At 37.8% G+C, this 23,019-nt stretch overlaps 1 protein-coding gene across 1 annotated transcript; it reads left to right on the forward strand.

The window, feature by feature from the left end:
- Positions 1–13,928: 13,928 nt before the first annotated feature.
- LOC113692553 (uncharacterized) lies at positions 13,929–23,019 on the forward strand. Its single transcript, XM_072067122.1, has 4 exons — positions 13,929–15,401; positions 15,666–19,246; positions 19,539–20,524; positions 20,744–23,019. Exons 1-4 carry the CDS (start codon positions 13,929–13,931, stop codon positions 23,017–23,019), a joined length of 8,316 nt encoding a protein of 2,771 aa, XP_071923223.1.

Here is a 23,019-nt window from a genome sequence, read left to right on the forward strand (position 1 = left end):
TATGTGATTTTTTACTCTCATCTTATGATGACAAAAAGGGGAAGAAATGGATGCTATATGTGAGGGGGAGTTATTCTGAGATTATGAATTTGGCTTTTAATAGTTTTGGATGCGATGTTTGAGGGGGCGCTTATACTTATTTTTGTTTCTTTCCATCCACTGTTTTGTCATCATCAAAAAGGGGGAGAATGTTGATATTGATCCCTATCTTTTGATGTTTACAAAACAAATGGATGATACTAATATCTCTTCAAGATATACATTCAGTTATGAAGTTATTTGATTCCATGAACAAGTGCAATTGAAAGAAGACAATGGTTGCTAATAGCTGTCGGACGCACAAAAGGACCATATCGGACGGTCGACAACCATTGAGTAACTTCGGACGCATGAAGAACTCACACTCGGACGTCCGAAAATAATAAGCCAAGTTTTCTATGATCACTGACCTCGATCGGACGCTGAATATGTCTCCATCGGACGTCCGATAGAAACAAGATGATTTATCAAATCTCTTTGTTTGCTGTCGGACGCACAAAGAGCTTGCACCGGACGCCCGATAGAATGGAAAAAAATTTCTCAAACTCACTGCCTGCTGTCGGATGCAAAAAACAGGAGTACCAGACGTCCGACACTCCCAACGACTAGTTGACTGTTCAACTACTTTCTATCCGTTGGAAGCATTAATGAAGCACTTTCTTGGTCTCCTGTAATTAGAACATGGTCAGATATTTCAAACAACTTTTGCACACTGAAGATACAAAAGATCTAGAGTGATTTTAGTGAGAAAATACTCTTCAAGGAAGATTTGTAGTCTTAGTGGTGTGAGGTTCATTGTAAGCTTTTCATTTGTGAGTGAATACTTCATGAGTGTAGCTCTGTGAGGGTTGTCTTGAGGGTTAGTAAAACCTCCTAGCTTGACCGAGTGGAGTTCGGGGCAAGGAGGAGGTGAACCTTCCTTTGTACACAAGAGTCATTGTAATTCATCAACTTGAAGAAGCTTGTTTGAATTAATCTACAAGCTCAAGAGGAGTTGGGTAATTAATTGGTTTGCAATTCTTTTCTTTTTATTTACTTATTGTTACGTTTGTGATCTTTACATTGTTTATCTCTTCTACTTGGTTGTCTTAGATCCTTTCAATTGGTATCAGAGCTTGGTCTCCTTGAGATTAAGCTCAATCGGCTTAAGAGTAAATATGACAACCAATAATGCCATGTTTTTGAAGGACATTCTGTCATTAGACCACCTATGTTTAATGGGTCAAATTATGTGAGTTGGAAAGAAAAAATGATTATTTTTTTGCAATCTATTGATATTGAATTGTGGTTTATTATTAGTGAAGGTCCATATGATGCCTCTCTTATAGACGAACATACTCATAGATCTAGACCAAAAATAAGAAGTTAACTGACTGCTATAGATAAAGCTCATCTCACCTTAAATGCAAAACCATGAATGTGTCATATTGTGCTTTAGACTCAAATGAATCTATTAGAGTCAATGGTTGTAAGTCCGCTAAAGAAATTTGGGACAAACTTAGAGAAATCCATGAAGGAAGTGGGATTGTGAGAGAACAAAATAAGTCTATTCTGGTTACCAAGTATGAATCGTTCAAGATGGAACCTCATGAAAATATTGATAAGATATATTGTAGATTCAATGACCTTATTAAGGATTTAGAAGTACTGGAAAAGGAATACTCTCCAGGCGAGAAAAACAGAAAATTTTTGAATGCTTTATCAAAGGATTGGGAGAGTAAAGTGACTGCCACCGAAGAAGTTAGAGATCTAAATTCCTTACCTATTGAATCTCTTATTAATTCTCTAACCACTTATGAGCTGAAACTTAAGTCCAAAATGCAAGAGGAAGAGGATGCGAAAGTAAGAAGTAGCATTGCTCTAAAAGCATCTCAAGACGAAGATGATTCTGCCTCCCTAGATGAAGAAGATGCGGAAGCTGATGATAGTGATTTAGCTCTAATCACAAATAGTTTCAAGAGAATTCTCAACAAACGAAGGTTCAGAAAAGGAGGAAACAGTAACTCATTCCCAAATCAGTTCGGTAATACAAGAAACAAAGGGAAGCAAGAGTTCAATAAAAAACAAACTAATAAATGCTTCGAGTGCGGCCAACCTGGACACTACATGTGTGAGTGTCCAATGAAGAAGAGAAAAGGTGCAAGAAAACCAAGATTCAACAATTCCAGTTCACATGGAATGAATGCAATTCCGAAGGTGAAATTGAAGAGGAAGAAGAATCTGCTCAATTGGCTTTCATGGCCATTGGAGAAGATGAGGTAACATCTTCTAACTCTCAATTTGATAGTGATGATGAAACTGATGATGATCTTGAATCTTTCATTATAAAATTACATGATAGTTTGAAAGAATCTTATGCTAGAAACAAGGAATTAAAATATAAAGTTGGCTTTCTTCTTCAGGACAATGCACGTCTTTTTCAACAAAACAAAAACTGAAAACTGAAAGTGATTTCTTAAAAAAGAGTGAGACTGCTTTACACTTTGAGCTTGATAGAAAAACAAAGCTTTGTGAATTGTTCAAAAAAGAACAAGGTAATTTGAAAAGAAGAATGGATGGTCTAAATGAGTTGTTTAAACACAAGAAACAAGTCTGTTTTCAAAAGAATATGTTGAATTCTAACTCCAACGAATTTGCTATTTATAAAAGAAGACAAGTAAGATTCATTAAACTTGTTCATGTAAATAACTCTTTGGTTATGTGTAATTTTTGCTGTCAAAAAGGTCAAATGAAAAGTGATTGTTATGTGAGAAAAAACATGAGTAGATGCATGAAATGCATGTGGATAGTTAGACATGATAACTCTAACAGGTAGGAGATATTGATAAGATTGATGAGATTCTTGTTCATAATGTTTTTTTTGTAATTCTCTTTTGGTATTTCTGATGGTTTGAACTGAGTTTTTCTCGATATTTTTTACTGAATTTGTATGATGTCAAAAAGGGAGAGAAAAGAACTATTCTGATCTAATGATGATTTATTTTGTTAAACTCTCTGTGATATGTTGGTATGTTGGTGATTGCTGAATTCTGGTATCATTTCTCTGTTTTTGTTTTGAATATTGGATTCCCTGTTATAGTTGCTGGATTACGGTATGTGATTTTTTACTCTCATCTTATGATGACAAAAAGGGGAAGAAATGGATGCTATATGTGAGGGGGAGTTATTCTGAGATTATGAATTTGGCTTTTAATAGTTTTGGATGCGATGTTTGAGGGGGCGCTTATACTTATTTTTGTTTCTTTCCATCCACTGTTTTGTCATCATCAAAAAGGGGGAGAATGTTGATATTGATCCCTATCTTTTGATGTTTACAAAACAAATGGATGATACTAATATCTCTTCAAGATATACATTCAGTTATGAAGTTATTTGATTCCATGAACAAGTGCAATTGAAAGAAGACAATGGTTGCTAATAGCTGTCGGACGCACAAAAGGACCATATCGGACGGTCGACAACCATTGAGTAACTTCGGACGCATGAAGAACTCACACTCGGACGTCCGAAAATAATAAGCCAAGTTTTCTATGATCACTGACCTCGATCGGACGCTGAATATGTCTCCATCGGACGTCCGATAGAAACAAGATGATTTATCAAATCTCTTTGTTTGCTGTCGGACGCACAAAGAACTTGCACCGGACGCCCGATAGAATGGAAAAAAATTTCTCAAACTCACTGCCTGCTGTCGGATGCAAAAAACAGGAGTACCAGACGTCCGACACTCCCAACGACTAGTTGACTGTTCAACTACTTTCTATCCGTTGGAAGCATTAATGAAGCACTTTCTTGGTCTCCTGTAATTAGAACATGGTCAGATATTTCAAACAACTTTTGCACACTGAAGATACAAAAGATCTAGAGTGATTTTAGTGAGAAAATACTCTTCAAGGAAGATTTGTAGTCTTAGTGGTGTGAGGTTCATTGTAAGCTTTTCATTTGTGAGTGAATACTTCATGAGTGTAGCTCTGTGAGGGTTGTCTTGAGGGTTAGTAAAACCTCCTAGCTTGACCGAGTGGAGTTCGGGGCAAGGAGGAGGTGAACCTTCCTTTGTACACAAGAGTCATTGTAATTCATCAACTTGAAGAAGCTTGTTTGAATTAATCTACAAGCTCAAGAGGAGTTGGGTAATTAATTGGTTTGCAATTCTTTTCTTTTTATTTACTTATTGTTACGTTTGTGATCTTTACATTGTTTATCTCTTCTACTTGGTTGTCTTAGATCCTTTCAATTGGTATCAGAGCTTGGTCTCCTTGAGATTAAGCTCAATCGGCTTAAGAGTAAATATGACAACCAATAATGCCATGTTTTTGAAGGACATTCTGTCATTAGACCACCTATGTTTAATGGGTCAAATTATGTGAGTTGGAAAGAAAAAATGATTATTTTTTTGCAATCTATTGATATTGAATTGTGGTTTATTATTAGTGAAGGTCCATATGATGCCTCTCTTATAGACGAACATACTCATAGATCTAGACCAAAAATAAGAAGTTAACTGACTGCTATAGATAAAGCTCATCTCACCTTAAATGCAAAACCATGAATGTGTCATATTGTGCTTTAGACTCAAATGAATCTATTAGAGTCAATGGTTGTAAGTCCGCTAAAGAAATTTGGGACAAACTTAGAGAAATCCATGAAGGAAGTGGGATTGTGAGAGAACAAAATAAGTCTATTCTGGTTACCAAGTATGAATCGTTCAAGATGGAACCTCATGAAAATATTGATAAGATATATTGTAGATTCAATGACCTTATTAAGGATTTAGAAGTACTGGAAAAGGAATACTCTCCAGGCGAGAAAAACAGAAAATTTTTGAATGCTTTATCAAAGGATTGGGAGAGTAAAGTGACTGCCACCGAAGAAGTTAGAGATCTAAATTCCTTACCTATTGAATCTCTTATTAATTCTCTAACCACTTATGAGCTGAAACTTAAGTCCAAAATGCAAGAGGAAGAGGATGCGAAAGTAAGAAGTAGCATTGCTCTAAAAGCATCTCAAGACGAAGATGATTCTGCCTCCCTAGATGAAGAAGATGCGGAAGCTGATGATAGTGATTTAGCTCTAATCACAAATAGTTTCAAGAGAATTCTCAACAAACGAAGGTTCAGAAAAGGAGGAAACAGTAACTCATTCCCAAATCAGTTCGGTAATACAAGAAACAAAGGGAAGCAAGAGTTCAATAAAAAACAAACTAATAAATGCTTCGAGTGCGGCCAACCTGGACACTACATGTGTGAGTGTCCAATGAAGAAGAGAAAAGGTGCAAGAAAACCAAGATTCAACAACTTCCAGTTCACATGGAATGAATGCAATTCCGAAGGTGAAATTGAAGAGGAAGAAGAATCTGCTCAATTGGCTTTCATGGCCATTGGAGAAGATGAGGTAACATCTTCTAACTCTCAATTTGATAGTGATGATGAAACTGATGATGATCTTGAATCTTTCATTATAAAATTACATGATAGTTTGAAAGAATCTTATGCTAGAAACAAGGAATTAAAATATAAAGTTGGCTTTCTTCTTCAGGACAATGCACGTCTTTTTCAACAAAACAAAAACTGAAAACTGAAAGTGATTTCTTAAAAAAGAGTGAGACTGCTTTACACTTTGAGCTTGATAGAAAAACAAAGCTTTGTGAATTGTTCAAAAAAGAACAAGGTAATTTGAAAAGAAGAATGGATGGTCTAAATGAGTTGTTTAAACACAAGAAACAAGTCTGTTTTCAAAAGAATATGTTGAATTCTAACTCCAACGAATTTGCTATTTATAAAAGAAGACAAGTAAGATTCATTAAACTTGTTCATGTAAATAACTCTTTGGTTATGTGTAATTTTTGCTGTCAAAAAGGTCAAATGAAAAGTGATTGTTATGTGAGAAAAAACATGAGTAGATGCATGAAATGCATGTGGATAGTTAGACATGATAACTCTAACAGGTAGGAGATATTGATAAGATTGATGAGATTCTTGTTCATAATGTTTTTTTTGTAATTCTCTTTTGGTATTTCTGATGGTTTGAACTGAGTTTTTCTCGATATTTTTTACTGAATTTGTATGATGTCAAAAAGGGAGAGAAAAGAACTATTCTGATCTAATGATGATTTATTTTGTTAAACTCTCTGTGATATGTTGGTATGTTGGTGATTGCTGAATTCTGGTATCATTTCTCTGTTTTTGTTTTGAATATTGGTATAGGGTTAGGGTGTACCAAGTCACCCAAAAATGATTTTTGTTTTTGAATAAAAAAAGAAGTAAATAAACCCTTTTAGAGAACTTTTGGGTCTACGCAACCAAAAGAGGGATCGGGGGTCACATTTGACGAAGGGGAAGGCAAGGATAAAAATCCAAGGCACCCCTTCGACCTAGCCAAGGCTAGTTGCGTGACTTAAACCAATTTTCCCTAATTTTTCTACCCAAGGTATGTATCGCGTGTTGGATATGACTATATGAATGCAAAAACCTAGACCTAGGGGGACACGGGGAAATTTCTCTTCAAAGGTTGAGTGGTGCCAATCACATTAATTGCGAAGCCCACTAATGAGCCTTTGGAGAGGTCACACGTAATCCTAAATGACGTAAAAATGAATGGAGTGCATGTCATGTGAAAATGTAAGTTTATGTGAAGTGAGAAAAGTGGAGGTGTGCAAATGTATTTACAAGGTAAGGTGAGTAAAGAATGATAATGTGAAAATAATATAAAGTGCATGTGTACGAGTGATATGGTATAGAGTGTGAGTAGTTGAATGAAAACGTGTAAAAGTAGTGTGAAGTGAGAATGTAGAAAAAGAGAGAGAATGTAAAGTAAGTGTATGTGATCGTGAATGAAAAATGCATGAATCCTATAGGAATGCATCAAGATGGGAACGGGGAGTCCTAACTTTGTGACTTAATTTTTCCTTGGATAGAGGGAATACAAGCGTGCTAAGGCTTGGAAAAAGCCACACTCGTCTATATCCCATATTTAAGGGGACTCTCAAACAAAATGGACCCTATAACTAGCATGGGATGCAAGAGGCCTAAAATGAAGGGGAAAGGGGAATCGAGGAGCATGCCAAATGATAAAACTAAGGAAAAATGCATGATATGTAGTGAACAGGCAAATAATGCATTAATGAAAAATAAAGGGAAAATCCTATTGGGTCTAGCGTTGGACTAGCCCTTCCTATGAATTCCTACTAGCATTATACTAGTGGAAACGATAAAAGAAGCCACAACTAGCGTTGGACTAGTGTGGTGACGTACATTCATCCACCACATTCATTCATGGCTATGGAAAGCGAGTAGACATGCCAAACACTCGTAAACAAGTAGCACATAACACTTAGCATGCTCGACTAGATGCAAAAGCCTAATAAAGCAAATTAACACATAGCCACAAATGCAAGCAATCAAACTAATGGACCTATTACATTTGCTAGCTAGGCACACGTCTTCAATAGGTCTTCATCAAGTGCTTTCCAAGCCCTACCTATTACAAGCCAAGAGGTGTACACATACCCCATAAAGAATAACTAAAATAAAAAGCAAAAGGAAATGAAGTAAATGAAAGGAATTAAAGAAAAACAAGGGAAGCAAGTAGACATGCAATTTTCACGTAGCACGTTGGATCACATAGGAGAGACAAAAAAAAATAAAAGAAGTTATACCTCCCTTGAGTTGGAGCTCTAATGGGGTGAAGTCACTTATTTATCCTCCAAAATAAAAGAAATGGTCAAGGTACCAATTTATTTGTAAAAATTAAAGAAAACATGCGAACACGGGCTCACATGATCATAAAGCTCTTAAATTCATGCATGAAGTGCAATTTAAACAAAGCATAGTAGTTAATTGAAGCAAACAAGCAATGAAGTTGTAAAATTAAAAACTACCAAGGACCAAATTGAGGAGATTATTCAATTGGTTGGGTCATAGTGAAACAAAAGGAGACTTGGGGGGTCAAAGTGTAATATTTCAGAAAGCTTTCATGCATGCATACGTAAAGGGCTTCAAAATCTGCAACTAAAAAGAATGAAATCTGCTGACTTTTGCTTCCAAGCTTGCGGCAATTTTCCAGCCGCAATTCTATCCAATTCATCATGCAAAACAGATTTATCCAACACCAAGATCCTGCCTATCCAGCATCCACTAATCATGCAACTTCATTACATGACTGAATCAGGAAAGGGAGCTGATCATCAAGGGTGAAAGTAAACAGCAAAACAGCAATAGAAGGAAAGAGAGGAAGTGCCGCAAGTTTCTGCAATTTTTCCCAGCCGAGACTTTTTTACTTCATCATGCAAACCAGATTTTTGATGTAAATACACAGCTTGGACTAGATATTTTCCAACCCAACATCAACTAAGCAACAAGCTACTTAGCTTTAAACTCCAAACAAGCAAGAACAATAAAGGAGCTAATGCATTACAGAAATTCTGGACAGACATTCATGCAGAGTGACAGCAATCTGAAATCCATTTTCCAGCTCAAGCATTTCAGATGTTTAAACATTCAAACTCAACACCCAACCTTCCATTTCCTCCCTTCAAAACACAATTAAGCATGCGGCTGAAGTACAAACTCAGAGAGCAGCCACGGAAAGATCAGTAAGAGGAAAAAATGCAACAAAGTTCTCGGCAGTTTTCTCATGCTAAGCTTCACTACTTTGCCTTGACAGATTCACAAAGACAGAAAAACATCTTTTATTGCTTCTACTAGGTTCCTGAATGTTGGGTTCAATTTTCTGGTGAATTTTTGAATGCAATCCGAACATAACCAACGGCTCAAATAAACAAAAAATCTGGACTGAAGTAACTAGATTACCAAGCATTTAAGCACAAAAATTGGACGAAAAAGACCATGCAAGCATCGAAGAACAACATTCTGCAATTTTGAAGCAGAAAATTCATGTCAAGCTTCGAACCAAAGTCAGCAGACCCATCACTCAAAACCTTTAACAAACTGAACATTTTGATTAACACAACCCAGTTGCAAACGCCAAGCCATTAAAAATCAAACGAGGTACCCAGCGAGCAACACAGAAACAACAACCAGATTTCTGGATTTATCTTTAACAAGCTCCGCATGAGTCATCTAAATCAAGAAGCTAATCATATCACAGACCCAATCAAACATCACATAACCCTGAATCCAAATCTACAAATTATCCTAACCAAAGCAAGACCATACAACCCCAGGTTTCGAACGAGATGTAGACACCAAAATTTTGTTAAAATTTTAATGTTTTTCTTGAATACTTTTTATTGAATTATTTATTTTCTTACATTTATATATATATGTATTTCCAGGTTTGTTTCTTAAAAAAAAAAAAAAGAAGAAAAAAAGATAAGAGGAAGTGGCGTTGGCCATCATGATGTTTAGATATCATGATGGCCACCAAATTTTGCTTTGACCAAGCTTTGGCAGACACATTTCCAGTAACGAATGGAAAAAGGAATGAAAAAGGCAAAAAGAAAAAGCAAAAGAAGAAGGAAAAGGAGCTTTTGGCTTCTATTATTGGCACTTTCTCTTGGACGAGATAAAGGGGGGGAGAATAGGTAAAAAAAAAGAGGAAGGAAAGCAACGGATCCAAGATAAAAGGGACAAGAAGCAAGAGACTGGAGAGGGCGGCGAAAGAAAATTTCTGCTTCGTGTCCAACATTCCAGGCACAAGCTCCTAATTTTCCTCACATTGATTCAGTCCCCAACTACTTGCAGGTAACGAATACCTCTTAAGTTTGCCCATTTAACATTTTTTATAAGATTTTGTTGAAGCATTGCATGAATTTTCTTCGATGATACATGTATCTGTTAGTTTTTTCATTTTTGCGATCTTTATTGCTTCAAAGATTTGGGTTTTGATGGCTACAGATTTACTAAAAGAGTATTAGAGATGGTTAGATGTTAGTTTTAATATTATAACCACAGAGTTTTTGCTTCTTGGGGGTTCTAGGTCCGATCTCTTCCAAAAGCCAAAGCCATTTGCTGTTTGTTGTTTTTCCTCAAACTAAATCCTCCGTGTTTGATCTTTCAAAGTGTGCACCATAGCTTAAGATTATGTAAATTAAATGGGTGGAAGTTTTGTTGGTCTTAGATTGATAAACTAGTGGGTTTTACTTGAGTTTTTTTTTATTGCATTAACATACGTGGGTGGAATAAGAAAGAATGTTGCAGCAAACCCAGAAGGTTGCAGAAGAATTGTTGCATAGAATTTGCTGCGTCTATTCTTGTTTTGTATCTTTTGGATGGTTCACTTTAGTTTAGATTTTGGTTGAGTTTTGATGATTAGAGTTGCAAGTCATGTAGTTTTAGTTTGAATGTTTAATGTTTGATGTTTGACTGGATTTTGGTTGCTTGCATCTGACATAAATGCTACGCGAAGCAAGGTTGCAGAAAGCTTCTGAATTTGAGAAGAAGAACGCAGCTTTGCATGGGAAATTTTAGCCAATTTCACTTTAACCCCTCAAGTCTCTCCTTGTTTCACTAAAGCCCAAAAACTTCTGCAAATCAATCATGTTTACCCCTTTCAAGCTTAAATCTTTTTTTTTATGTTTTAATTGTGCTTTTAGTTAATTAATTCTGGATTTTGGAATGAAATTAAACTTTAACATTTTTTAGTTCAACTATTAGTTTGTTGGGTTTTGGTAAAATGAAAGGGGAATCGGATTTGGCTATTTGTTTGGGTTACTTGGATTTGGGTTAGGTTTTTTTTTTTTTTCATTTGGGTTTGTCCTGGGCTGAAGGGTTAAGGCCCATCAGCTGGTTGATTTATTCTTGAGGTTAGAATAGTGGACTGGCTCTTTCCTTTTGCTTTGGATTTCGGTTGGGCTTAGGTAGTTTTTAGCCCAGAAATAAATAAAATGATGGCCCAGTGGCCTGATTTGTTAAGGAATAAGAAAATGTTTTCGCATATCAGTCCCTGTACTTTCAAGTACTTTCACTGCGGCCCAGAACATTTAAATTCCTTTCAACTCGGTCCTTAAATTAATTTCATTTTGGTCCTTGAATTTTATCTTTTATTTAATTTTGACCCCTGAACTTTGGAAAATATAATTTTTATCCCCCAAAAGTTTTCAATTTTTGCAATTCAGTCCTTAGCAAATTTTGGCTCTCTTTATTATGATTGTTTCTTTTTTAACTAATTATGTTACTTTTGAATATGTTCAACTTGTAATTTTAGATGTTTTAAATTTCTTTATGTTTGACATATTAGTGTGAATTTAGTACTTTTATTATTATTATTATTTTCAATTAAAGTGGTGCCATAATTCTTTTGTTCATTGTGAGTATAAATAGGACAATTTGACTCCATTTAGTCACCACTTCAAACGGGAGGTACCCCTATTTTTATTATTTCAATGTCAATTACGTGCTCTTATGTGCTTCTATGTGTTCCTATGTGTTTATGTATTTTTATATGCTTTATTTATTTGATTCAAATATTCATTCAAATTTTCTTATATACGTTTTAGTTAATTTTTATAATGATTCGAGAGGTATTTAAATACCTCAAAAATGTAATAGATAGGATAATTAGATTTGTTTTATTATATTTTTCCCTCCTAGATTGTAGTCAGGCGCTCCCCGATGTAATAGATAAGTTGTGTGTTTATGTGGCTTATGTGTTATGTGTTTTATCCGCTTTTCTTAGGACTTTGGCATATAGATATTATGCTTACGTGTTATGTGTTACGTGCTCTTATGTGTTTATTTGTTTTAATTTATGCTTTATTTGCTTCACTATATATTGTTAATGCATAACGTCACCACACTAGTCCAACGCTAGTTGTGGCTTCTCCCTCCGCTTACTTGCTAGTCCAACGCTAGTAAGTATTTTTAGAAATGGGTTAGTCCAACGCTATACCCTTAGATTGTTCATGCATTAGATTCATCTTTTGTGTGATATCCATTACATTTCCATGTATATTTTATTTTTTAGAATTTTCTCATTTGCATGATATTTTCTATTATATTATCCTCTACCCCCTACCCTCTATATGTGTTAATCAAATCATTTAGAATTGCACTTCATTTAAGAAATTGTGAAATAAGTTAGTTCATTTGCTTGTTCATATTAGGAGAATTATTTTTGAACATGGATATGGGTGATTATAACTCTTTAGTTTAAATATCCCATTAATCCTTGTATAAGAAAATTATGTCACGAGTTTTTGTCTCCCGTACCCATTATGCTGCATTTCCTTTTTCTTTGATCACTTATAACTATGTATATAATTTAATTTCTTTTCTTTACTTTTAATTTCATCATTTGCATACTCGTGACACCTTCAAGGAATTATTTTGGCCTTTGCAATTAATGCGATTGGTTCAATTAAACCCTTGAATGAACATTTGTTCCTTTCGATGTTTTTATGAATTTAGATTTGCATCCATGTAGAAAACATTCAAATGTGATAAATTAAGGGTTAAATTAAGAAAATTTTGACTAAACCACGCAACTAGCTTAGACTAGGTTGAAAGGGTGCCTTAGGTTTGAGTTGATTGAACCTTTGCCTTCCCTTTCTTCAACCGTGACTCCCGAACTCATTTTCTCTTGTTTTCAAAGACCTGGAGTTGTCTAAAAGGGTTTTATTTTATTTTATTTTGTTAAAAATATTTTTGGGTGACTTGGTACACCCAAACTCGATACCAAGTGGCGACTCCTAATTTTTCTTCAAAACCCTTTTAGACTAAATTTTGGACCCAAATTGTCGCATTTTTTTTAAGTCCCATTCTTGGTCCTTTTCCGTTTATTATTAATAAATCACATTTTTTATAAACACTTTCTTTTTCCATCGCAAAAAAATGGGGCGCGACAACTTGGCGACTCCACTGGGGACGTTAGAGAGTCCAAGCACTTGGCTTAGTCGTCTTTTCTCTTTTTAACCCTTATATTTATCATATTTGGATGTTTTAGGTTGCATTTTTCTTTTTTAGAATGTTTTGCATTTCACACTCGTAATCATTCCTCGTCTTACGTGTATGTGATGAATGGCTTATTTATTTATTTATTCGTATCGCGCATTGCATTTGGGTGGGGGAAAATAGCACCGTAGAGCCTCCACACGTGTTTTAATTATAATCTCTCCCCTCAAAAGGAAGCACTTCATACGTGCATGCATTATTTTTACCCTTTTTTTATTTTTCTCGTGGGCGCCATCCCACATCTCCTTGTAGGATTAGGATCGATTTCCTTAGGTAGGCGGATGGTGTGCTCTGCGCCCATAGCGATGCCTAAGGGATCACTCAAGCCACCGACCAAAGGTTTTGGGGTTGATGACCCTTAACTTTTTGGTCTGAAGGCTTGGGAGCCTGAAACCTTATCGAGTCTAGATGCATTAGTAAGCCAAACCTCATGCATCCATATTAGAAATTACCTAGGATAGAGTCAACATATCCAATTAGGAACACTAAGCACGAGGGGAGGGATTTCACCCCTCTTTCTTTGCTTTATTTACTTTTCATTCTTGTATCATTTATTGTCACAACGTGTTATATGTTACTTGTTGAACTAACCTCTCCTTGTTTTCCCTTTTTCTGCATACACAAACTTTAGAAATAAGAGTCCTAACATGGTACTCGTTTAAGATAAGACCGCCTCTTATATCAAGCATGTTTAAATTTTAGTATGCATATGTATTGCACATCATTTTAGGCTTACCCCGGCATTTAAAGGGGGCACCTTTAGGTCACATTTCAATTATTTCATTGTATATTTAATATGCTTTAATAAATTGTCATCATGCATTAACCATAGAGGGAATGCCGCATAGGAAATCCCACGGTAGGAATAAGTCACCTTTTGTCTCGGATATGTAATCCAATGAGACCTGCATGTTTATGATTTTGTATTGCCTAAGGGGTAAAATCCCGAGGTAAGGTACTAAGAGTGAAATTCCTCCTCAGATGGCTCCGTGCAGAATGCTGAACCAGATACCTCGGGAACTAACAGACTGGAAAAATAATATGACACATGAGGTGAAAAGACTGTTCAAATATGTGGGACATTTACCGAGTCTTCTAAGCATAACTCCAAATGTTGCAATCATTCAAGCTCTACTTGAGTACTGGGATCCAGAAGGTTCTATTTTTCGATTCGGTGAATGTGAACTAACACCAACTTTAGAAGAAATAGAAGGATTATTGCAGATACCTGGGAAAGGTTATCCTATGATATATCCAACTAATGGAACAAGGGAACAGTTTTATAGGTTTTTGGGATTAAGGCAGGTTAGTATGAACCAACATCCGGATGCGAGATCGTGTCCGTTAGAGTTTCTGTATGAACGATTTGGAGAAAGAGGGTCCTATGAACAGTACCGAACCGATTTTTTTATAAGTAAGGAGCAATGGGTAGAGAAGCGAGTGCAAGCGTTTGGATTAGCTTTGATCAATCTGTTGTTGTTCCCGCAAAAGCATGGAAAGATCACATTTTTCACTATCAACATGGTTCAGAGCCTATTTTCAGGGATTAATGGAATGACCCCTACCTTGGTGCCTGTAATCATTGCCGACATCTTCATGGCCGCTACTGAATGTCAAAAGAAAAGAGGTTTCTTTTATGGGTCAAATTTGATACTCCAAATGTGGGCAATGGAGCATCTAGCGAAGAGAACGCTCAATCCTTTGGGATCTTGTCTCCCCGCAGAGAATTGGATCGAATCACACCGAGAAAGGGTCAAAAAGTATTATCGAATTGCATCTCCGACTCAGTTTATTCAAGAGTTCGATAACTTGACACCTGAGAAAATACAATGGGTTTTGGATTGGACAAAAGTTAGGGATCCGGTTTTCACGACTACCCAACACAGTTTTATCCCCCTAGCAGGCACCAATGGATTGGTCGCATATATTCCGCAACGAGTCATGAGGCAATTTGGGTATCCGCAAAGAATTCCGATGATACAAGGGCTTGAAAATATCAGACTCAACACAGTTGCTGAAAGTCGGAGCATGGTATTGGAAGCTTGGGGAAATCTTCTTAGTTTAGAGAGCTTGCACTTGGATCAAGTGAACAAATTGGAACCTAAGGTCATTTCAGAGTATAATGAGTGGATCAAACTGACAATTGAACAAGCTCGAAAGAAGTCACAGTCCGCTCCTGTCAGCCCTGAAGAGCAGATAGACAAGCTGAAGAAAGAACTCGAGGATTATCAATTGCAACTCATAGTGGCCGACCATGCCCTGGAAGACGCTCGAGCGCAATTAAAGTGGGAGACAAGAAAAACTGAAAAGTTGGAGAGAGCCCTGGATGCATTTGACAAAATTCGAGAAGGAATTCGGAAGCTTAGTATAGGAAGGTCTAAGGAGTCTCAACGTACTAGTTTAGCAAGGCATGAGGATTTTGTAAAAATGGTCAATCGAACCATCAATGAAGCTGTACAAAATGATTGAACTTGTCAGTGGTTAATGAGAATTTCTACATTCACTTACAGGTTTGAAATTGGGATTTTACCCCGAAGGTGTTGCATCATATTAGGCCGACCCTTGGCACAAAAAGGGTTCCCCCATAGGACATGCATCCGAATTATTTAGATATCTACTAACTCATGATTTTTTTTTTCTTTTTTCTTTTTCTTGAATAAATTACAGCAATTTGACAGAAGATCCACTCCTAAATCAGTTTCTTTTTCCCACTTGCAGATATTTTTCACAATTGCTACCCAAAGAAGCCCCATCATCACCAGGTCTCGAAGTAGAGCCTTGAGACAGCCTGTAAACATGAGTTCAATGCCTGAGGCTTCGGAAAGATCTGCTATGGTTACATCACCGGACTTCACAGCATTGGGAGCTCAGTTAAGTGAGGTACTTGACAAGTTCAATGACTTAAGTGTTGAAATGGCCGCACAGAGGCTTGTCATTGATCAGTTGGTAACAAGCAATAGCGGTGGTGGTGTCCCAAATGACCGAGAACCTGTCGATACCCACCCACATGCACAAGACAATCAACCACCTCACACATCCAATGCCCAGACAACTTTCCTTCCTTCCTTCGCTAATCCCCTTGAAAATACCTTTACCCAACTAAATTCAGACCTTTCCTATACGCATCCGAATTATATACTGATTAACCCAACCAGTAACCAAATCCCTCAAACCCATCCACAAACTAATCTGAACGTTCCCCCCAACCCTCAGGAACCTCACCATCACGTTGCAGCACCTTTTGTGTTGGACACTGCAGCTCAAGGGAAGGCGGCGGTAGAAGAACAACCTGTGCCTATTGACAAAGATCTGTTGAGAAGATTGGATCGATTCGATGATTTTATGAAAAAGAATCAAGGATTGAGCAGGCATAGTGGGTTGGATTACGATGAATTGTGTCTTTTCCCAGATATTCAGCTACCATTGGGATTCAAAACTCCCAAATTCAGCAAATATGATGGAACTGGAAATCCCAAGACGCATCTTAAGATGTTTGCCAACAAGTTAGGTAAGCCAGTGGATGATGAAAATTTGCCTATGCGTCTATTTCCGGAAAGTTTAGAGGGGGACGCTCTAGATTGGTATTCAAATTTGAAATCTGGAGAGGTAAAAACTTGGTTAGATCTGTCAACAGCTTTTGTGAAGCAGTATGAGTTTAATTGTGAATTGGCACCAACACGAACAACACTGGAGGGTACAAAAAGAAAGCCATCGGAAGATCACAAGACCTATGCAAAGCGGTGGAGAAAGTTAGCTGCCAAAGTGGAGCCACCCATGACTGAGGAGGAGATTGTTCGTACTTTCATCAAGGCTCATGATCCACCCTACTTCGAAGAGATTTTTCGCATGACTGGAAGTTCATTTGCCGCTATTATTAACAAGTTGGAGGAATACGACGAGTTTGTCAAGGCAGGGAAGATTGTTAATGTATCGGCATTGAAGTTGCAATTGGATGCTCTACAGAATCAAAGCAACATTGGGAAAAAGTCCCAATTCAAGAAGAAAGAAGGAGAAACTGCTTTTATATGGGATCAAGGCCCGTCTTTTAGACCCAAAAACCATCCCATCTATTCTGTTCCTTACCAGTATTACACCAACGCTCAACCAGTCTACCACGCTACTACCCAACTCCATCATTCCCGACCAAGTCATTTGAATACCTCACCATTACCTCCGACTCCACAACCTATCTTTCAAAATCACTCCCGTCCCAATTATTATCCCAGACCAACCCTACAAAATAATAACCCTTCTCAAAATCCTTTTCAAACCAGGGAAGTGCAAAATCAAAGGCAATTTCGAACCTTCACCAATTTGGGCCGACCCATTGATCAATTGTATGAGCAGTTAAGAGCAGCGGGAAAAATTAGCACTGTTCCTCCCAAACTCTATCCCAGAGGTCCTCCTGACAGTTATGATCCACAAGCAATCTGTGCCTACCATTCTGGAAGTCCAGGCCATACCACTGGCAATTGTTGGGCTCTAAAACATAAGATCCAGGATATGATTGATTCTGGAGACATCGTTCTTAGAAGAAAGGGAGAGCAGGGACCGAATGTTAGTAAGAATCCTTTACCTGAGCATGGGAACACTGTGGGAGTTATCATCGCTGATGAAGATTGTGTAGATCCCACTCAGTACATTGTAGATGAAACTGAAGTGTTTGGCGTGATGGAGGCTGATCATGCGAGAATGAGAAAACTGTCGCCTGTTGAAAAGTCCATGACTAAGGATAATGTCGAGGGAAATTTGAAATCTTTTGTGTTTGAAAAAGAGGAGCCATTCATAGCAGAAGGGGGAGTTTCCGAGGTTAACAAAGTTCCTTTTATTCTGGATCTGCCATCTTTTGAATGGGATGTATCAGAGCCTGTTATTCTCGAATTTCCAGAACAAATGCCTGTCAATAACTTGCAAGAGATACCATGGAACTACGAGGAACCTAGTCTGTTGATTGGAGATAAAAAATGCTTGAAGGAGGAGGTACCTACTATTGCCAGGTTTGAAAAAGTTGCGAAAAATTCCGAAATCGGCGTTCAATTCAAAGCCAAGGATAATTCTTCAACCCCCAAGCCTCTTGTGTCTGAAAAGGAAGCTGTGGATTTTTTAAAGATGCTGAAGAGAAGTGAGTACAAAACAGTGGAGCAATTGGATAGGATGTCTACTCAAATTTCTTTTCTGAATCTTCTCTTGACCTCCGAGCTACATAGAGAAGCATTGCTCAAAATTCTGAATGAAGCTCAAGTCCCTAAGGATATTCCGGTGGATAAATTTTCTAACATCGTGGGGAATGTACTTGCTGCTAATCATATTGCCTTCTCTGATGACGATCTGACTGTAGAGGGGATCGGGCATAACAGAGCCTTGTATATATCAGTCCGTTGCAATGGAAAGCTGTTGCCGAGGGTTTTAGTGGATAATGGGTCAGCGTTGAATATCTGTCCATGGAACACTCTCACCAAGCTTGGATTTCTTGATATTAAACTCCGTCCATCTGCAACTGTGGTTCGAGGATTTGATAGTTCAAAAAGGGAATCTATGGGTGAAGTAGATCTGGTATTGGAGATAGGCCCTGCTCAATTCCAAGTTACTTGCCAAGTCATGGACTTCTCCGGCGTTTACAATATTTTGCTTGGAAGACCTTGGATACATGCTTCCAATTCAGTGCCATCTTCGTTGCATCAAATATTGAGATTTATTGCGAATGATCAACTCATTACTGTGTTTGCTGAGGATGACTGTACCATGATCGTTGATGCAAAATTCAATGGTGAAAACAGACAAAGGAATCCAATTTCAGCTCATCATGTTGCTGACATCGTCTCTGTGGGATGGGCATCCAGGGATAAGTCTCTAACTCATTCAGATTTGCCAGAGGCCAGTATTATGATGGCGAGGGAGATGATCCGAGGCGGATACGAAATAGGAAAAGGTCTTGGGAGAGAATTACAAGGAATTTTGGAGCCAATAGAGATCCCGACGCAGAAGGATACATTTGGATTGGGATTTCATCCGACTGCTAAGGATAGAAAGGAAATGCAAGCTCGAAAACAAGCTGAAAAGAAGGGCAAGCAAACTGCCTTAAATATCCCGCCGCTATATCACACTTTTCCTCGTCCATCAGAAGTGATCATGCCAGAAACAAAAAATTTTGTGGAAGAAATTGAAGTGGACCTATCTCAATTATTTGTCGGGGCAATTGATGAAGAGGAGCCATCAGAGAATTTAGAATTTTTGCCAATTATCGAGGGAGCCATTCAAAATTGGACTGCTGATTATTTTCCCTCTCGAAGGGAATTTCGGTAAATTTAAGGGGATTGTCTTTTGTCTAGATTCATATCTAGATTGCACGATAGTCTGGAGATTTTGTTAAAATAAATTGCTTTTAATTTCTGAAGTTTTATTCCCATTTCAGTTTGTATTGTTTGTTTTGTTGAAGAAAAATGATTGGAATGGATGATATGTTTTTAAATGGCAATCATGTTTGTGTATTTGGCCTTTTGTGAAGTTTCAATGCATTTTGAATTTAATGAAATGGACGATTTCTCTTGTATTTTCTATTTATTTATTACATATGTTCTATTTCATTTTCAGATGGCCACAAATAAAACCCTTCGACCCTTTGGATGTCACCATTTTGGAATTCGATGGCTGCAATCTCGATATCTCTCATGAGCTTGAAATCATGCAATCTGAAATTCAAAACGAGAGCGACAATGAGGAAGAATTTGAGTCTGTTTCCAGAGATTTAATACAGTATGAAGAGAAATCCAAACCCAACTTAGAAGAAACAGAAATCATCAATATTGGCACTAAGACCGAGGTTAAAGAGGTTAAAGTCAGCATTCATTTGAATAAGAAACAGAAGGAGGAAATGATTGAATTCTTAATGCTATTTCAAGATGTGTTCGCATGGTCCTACGATGATATGCCAGGGATCTCTACAGATATAGTGGTTCACAGGTTGCCAATTGATCCAAATTTTTTACCTGTAAAGCAGAAGCCGCGTAAATTCAAACCAGAAATGAGTCTCAAGATAAAGGAACAAGTTGTGAAGCAACTCAATGCTAAGATAATCATGGTGTCTCATTATCCCACCTGGCTATCGAACCCTGTGCCAGTGCCTAAGAAATCTGGTGAAGTGCGAGTATGTGTTGATTACAGAGATTTGAATAAGGCCAGTCCGAAAGACGATTTTCCTTTGCCAAACATTCATATTCTTTTGGACAATACTGCTGGACACGAAATTGAATCTTTTGGTGATTGTTTTGCTGGGTATCATCAAATTTTAATGGCAGAAGAAGACAGAGAGAAAACCTCTTTTATCACCCCATGGGGAACCTTTTGTTATCGAGTGATGCCTTTCGGGCTGAAAAATGCTGGAGCCACTTATCAGAGAACCATGACTACTTTGTTCCATGACATGATTCACAAGGAGATGGAGGTTTATGTGGATGATATCATAATTAAATCCAAGAAGGTTGATGACCATTTGGTTGATTTAAAGAAGCTGTTTGAAAGATTGAGGAAGTATAATTTGAAGTTGAACCCTGCAAAATGTGCTTTTGGAGCTCCGGCTGGTAAGTTATTGGGTTTTATTGTCAGCAAAAAGGGCATAGAGATAGATCCTGCGAAAATAAAAGCAATTCGAGATATGCCCATTCCAAAATGTCAAAAAGATGTGAAAAGTTTTCTTGGAAAGATCAATTTCATTGGCCGATTCATTGGACAGTTAACCTCTACCTGTGAGCCTTTGTTCAAATTGTTGAAAAAGAATGCGTCAATGGATTGGAATGAAGATTGTCAACAGGCTTTTGATAAGATCAAGAATTATTTGTTAAATCCTCCGGTCTTAGTGCCACCTCAGCCAGGGAGACCTCTGATTATGTATTTGTCTGTTCTTGATGAGGCTGTCGGATGCGTTCTGGGACAGCATGACGAGTCTGGGAGAAAGGAACAAGCCATCTACTATCTGAGCAAGAAATTTACAGCATATGAGGCCAACTATTCTTTCCTTGAGAGAAGTTGTTGTGCTTTAGCATGGGCAGCTCAGAAGTTGAGACATTATTTGCTCGGTTATACCACTTACTTGATTTCCCGTTCCGATCCTCTGAAATACCTGTTGGAAAAGTCGATGCCCACGGGACGTATGGCTAAGTGGCAAATGATCCTTTCCGAATTCGATATTGTCTTCACAACACAAAAGGCAGTCAAGGGTCAAGTTATAGCAGATCATTTGGCAGAAAATCCAAGAGATGATGATTATCAGCCATTGCATACCTACTTTCCTGATGAAGAAATCCTGTTCGTTGGAGCGGTTGAGGACATGAGTGAGCAGTATCCTGGATGGAGGTTATTTTTTGACGGTGCGTCAAACTCTTTTGGAGCTGGAATTGGAGCAGTTTTAGTATCGCCTGAAGGGAAACATTATCCTGCTACTGCCAAATTACGATTTCCTTGTACCAACAACATGGCTGAGTATGAAGCTTGTATTTTTGGATTGAAAATGGCATTGGACATGGAGATCAAGGATCTGATAGCATTCAGTGATTCAGATTTACTTGTGCACCAGACGCTTAAACAGTGGGTAACTCGGGATTCAAAAATTATGTTGTATCATTGTAACTTGCTTAGTTTGGCCAGCAAATTCAGGAATTTGGAACTCAGACATATTCCCCGCACTCGTAATGCCTTTGCTGATGCTTTAGCTACTCTGTCTTCGATGATCCAACATCCAGATGAGCTGGTGATTGAACCTATACAGATTCAACTTCAGAATAGGCCAGCGCATTGTCTGGTTACAGAAAGGGTCACTGATGGTCGCTCCTGGTACAAGGATATTAAGGAATTCATGAAAACAGGATCCTACCCTCCTGATACTGATTCTGTTGCAAAAATTTTCTTACGCAGAATGTCATCAAGATTCTTCTTGAATGGAGAAGTGCTATACAAGAAAACATCTGATTTGGGCCTTCTGAGATGCATCAATGAAGAGGAAGCCGATTATATGATGAAAGAGGTGCATAGTGGGGTTTGTGGGCCACACATGAATGGGCATCTACTGGCTAAGAAGATCATGAGAACAGGATATTTTTGGCTTACCATGGAGCATGACTGTGTAGATTTTGTTAGAAAATGTGTTAAGTGTCAAATGCATGGTGATATTATACGTGCTCCTCCTACAGAATTGCATAGTATGACTGCTCCATGGCCATGTTCGATCTGGGGAATGGATGTGATCGGAACTATTGATCCTTCTGCTTCAAATGGGCATCGATTCATTTTAGTGGCGATTGAATATTTCACCAAGTGGGTTGAGGCCGCATCCTATAAGCATGTGACTAAGAAAGTGGTGTCGGATTTCTTGAGAAATAATATCATCTGTCGTTTTGGGGTACCAGAGACGTTGATCACTGATAATGCCAAGAACCTCAATAATGATATGGTGGATGGATTATGTGAACAGTTCAAGATTAAACATCGAAATTCGGCCATTTACAGGCCTCAGATGAATGGAGCCGTTGAAGCTGCAAATAAAAATTTGAAAAAGATTATTCGTAAGATGACTGAAGCACACCGGGATTGGCATGAGAAGCTGCCTTATGCACTAATGGCGTACAGAACTACCATCAGAACTTCTACTGGTGCAACTCCTTTCTCTCTTATGTATGGAATGGAAGCAGTCCTGCCTGCAGAAGTTGAAATTCCTTCCTTGCGCATTCTGATGGAAGCTCAGATAGAAGAAGCTGAATGGGTTAGAGAACGTCAGGAGCAGTTGTCTCTAATTGATGAAAAGAGATTGAATGCCGTCTGTCATGGACAATGTTATCAGCAACGAATGGCCCGTGCTTACAACAAAAAGGTTAAGCCCCGTTTGTTTGAAGTTGGAGATAAGGTTTTGAAACGGATTCTTCCAATGCAAGATGAGGCTAAAGGGAAGTTTGCTCCCAATTGGCAAGGACCATTCATTGTTAAGAAAGTGCTATCCGGAGGAGCGCTTATCCTTATGGAAATGGACGGTCAAATTTTTCCCCAACCAATCAATGCAGACATGTGCAAAAAGTTTTTCATTTGA

Source organism: Coffea arabica, chromosome 10e (assembly GCF_036785885.1).
Source record: "Coffea arabica cultivar ET-39 chromosome 10e, Coffea Arabica ET-39 HiFi, whole genome shotgun sequence".
Classification (NCBI taxonomy): domain Eukaryota; kingdom Viridiplantae; phylum Streptophyta; class Magnoliopsida; order Gentianales; family Rubiaceae; genus Coffea; species Coffea arabica.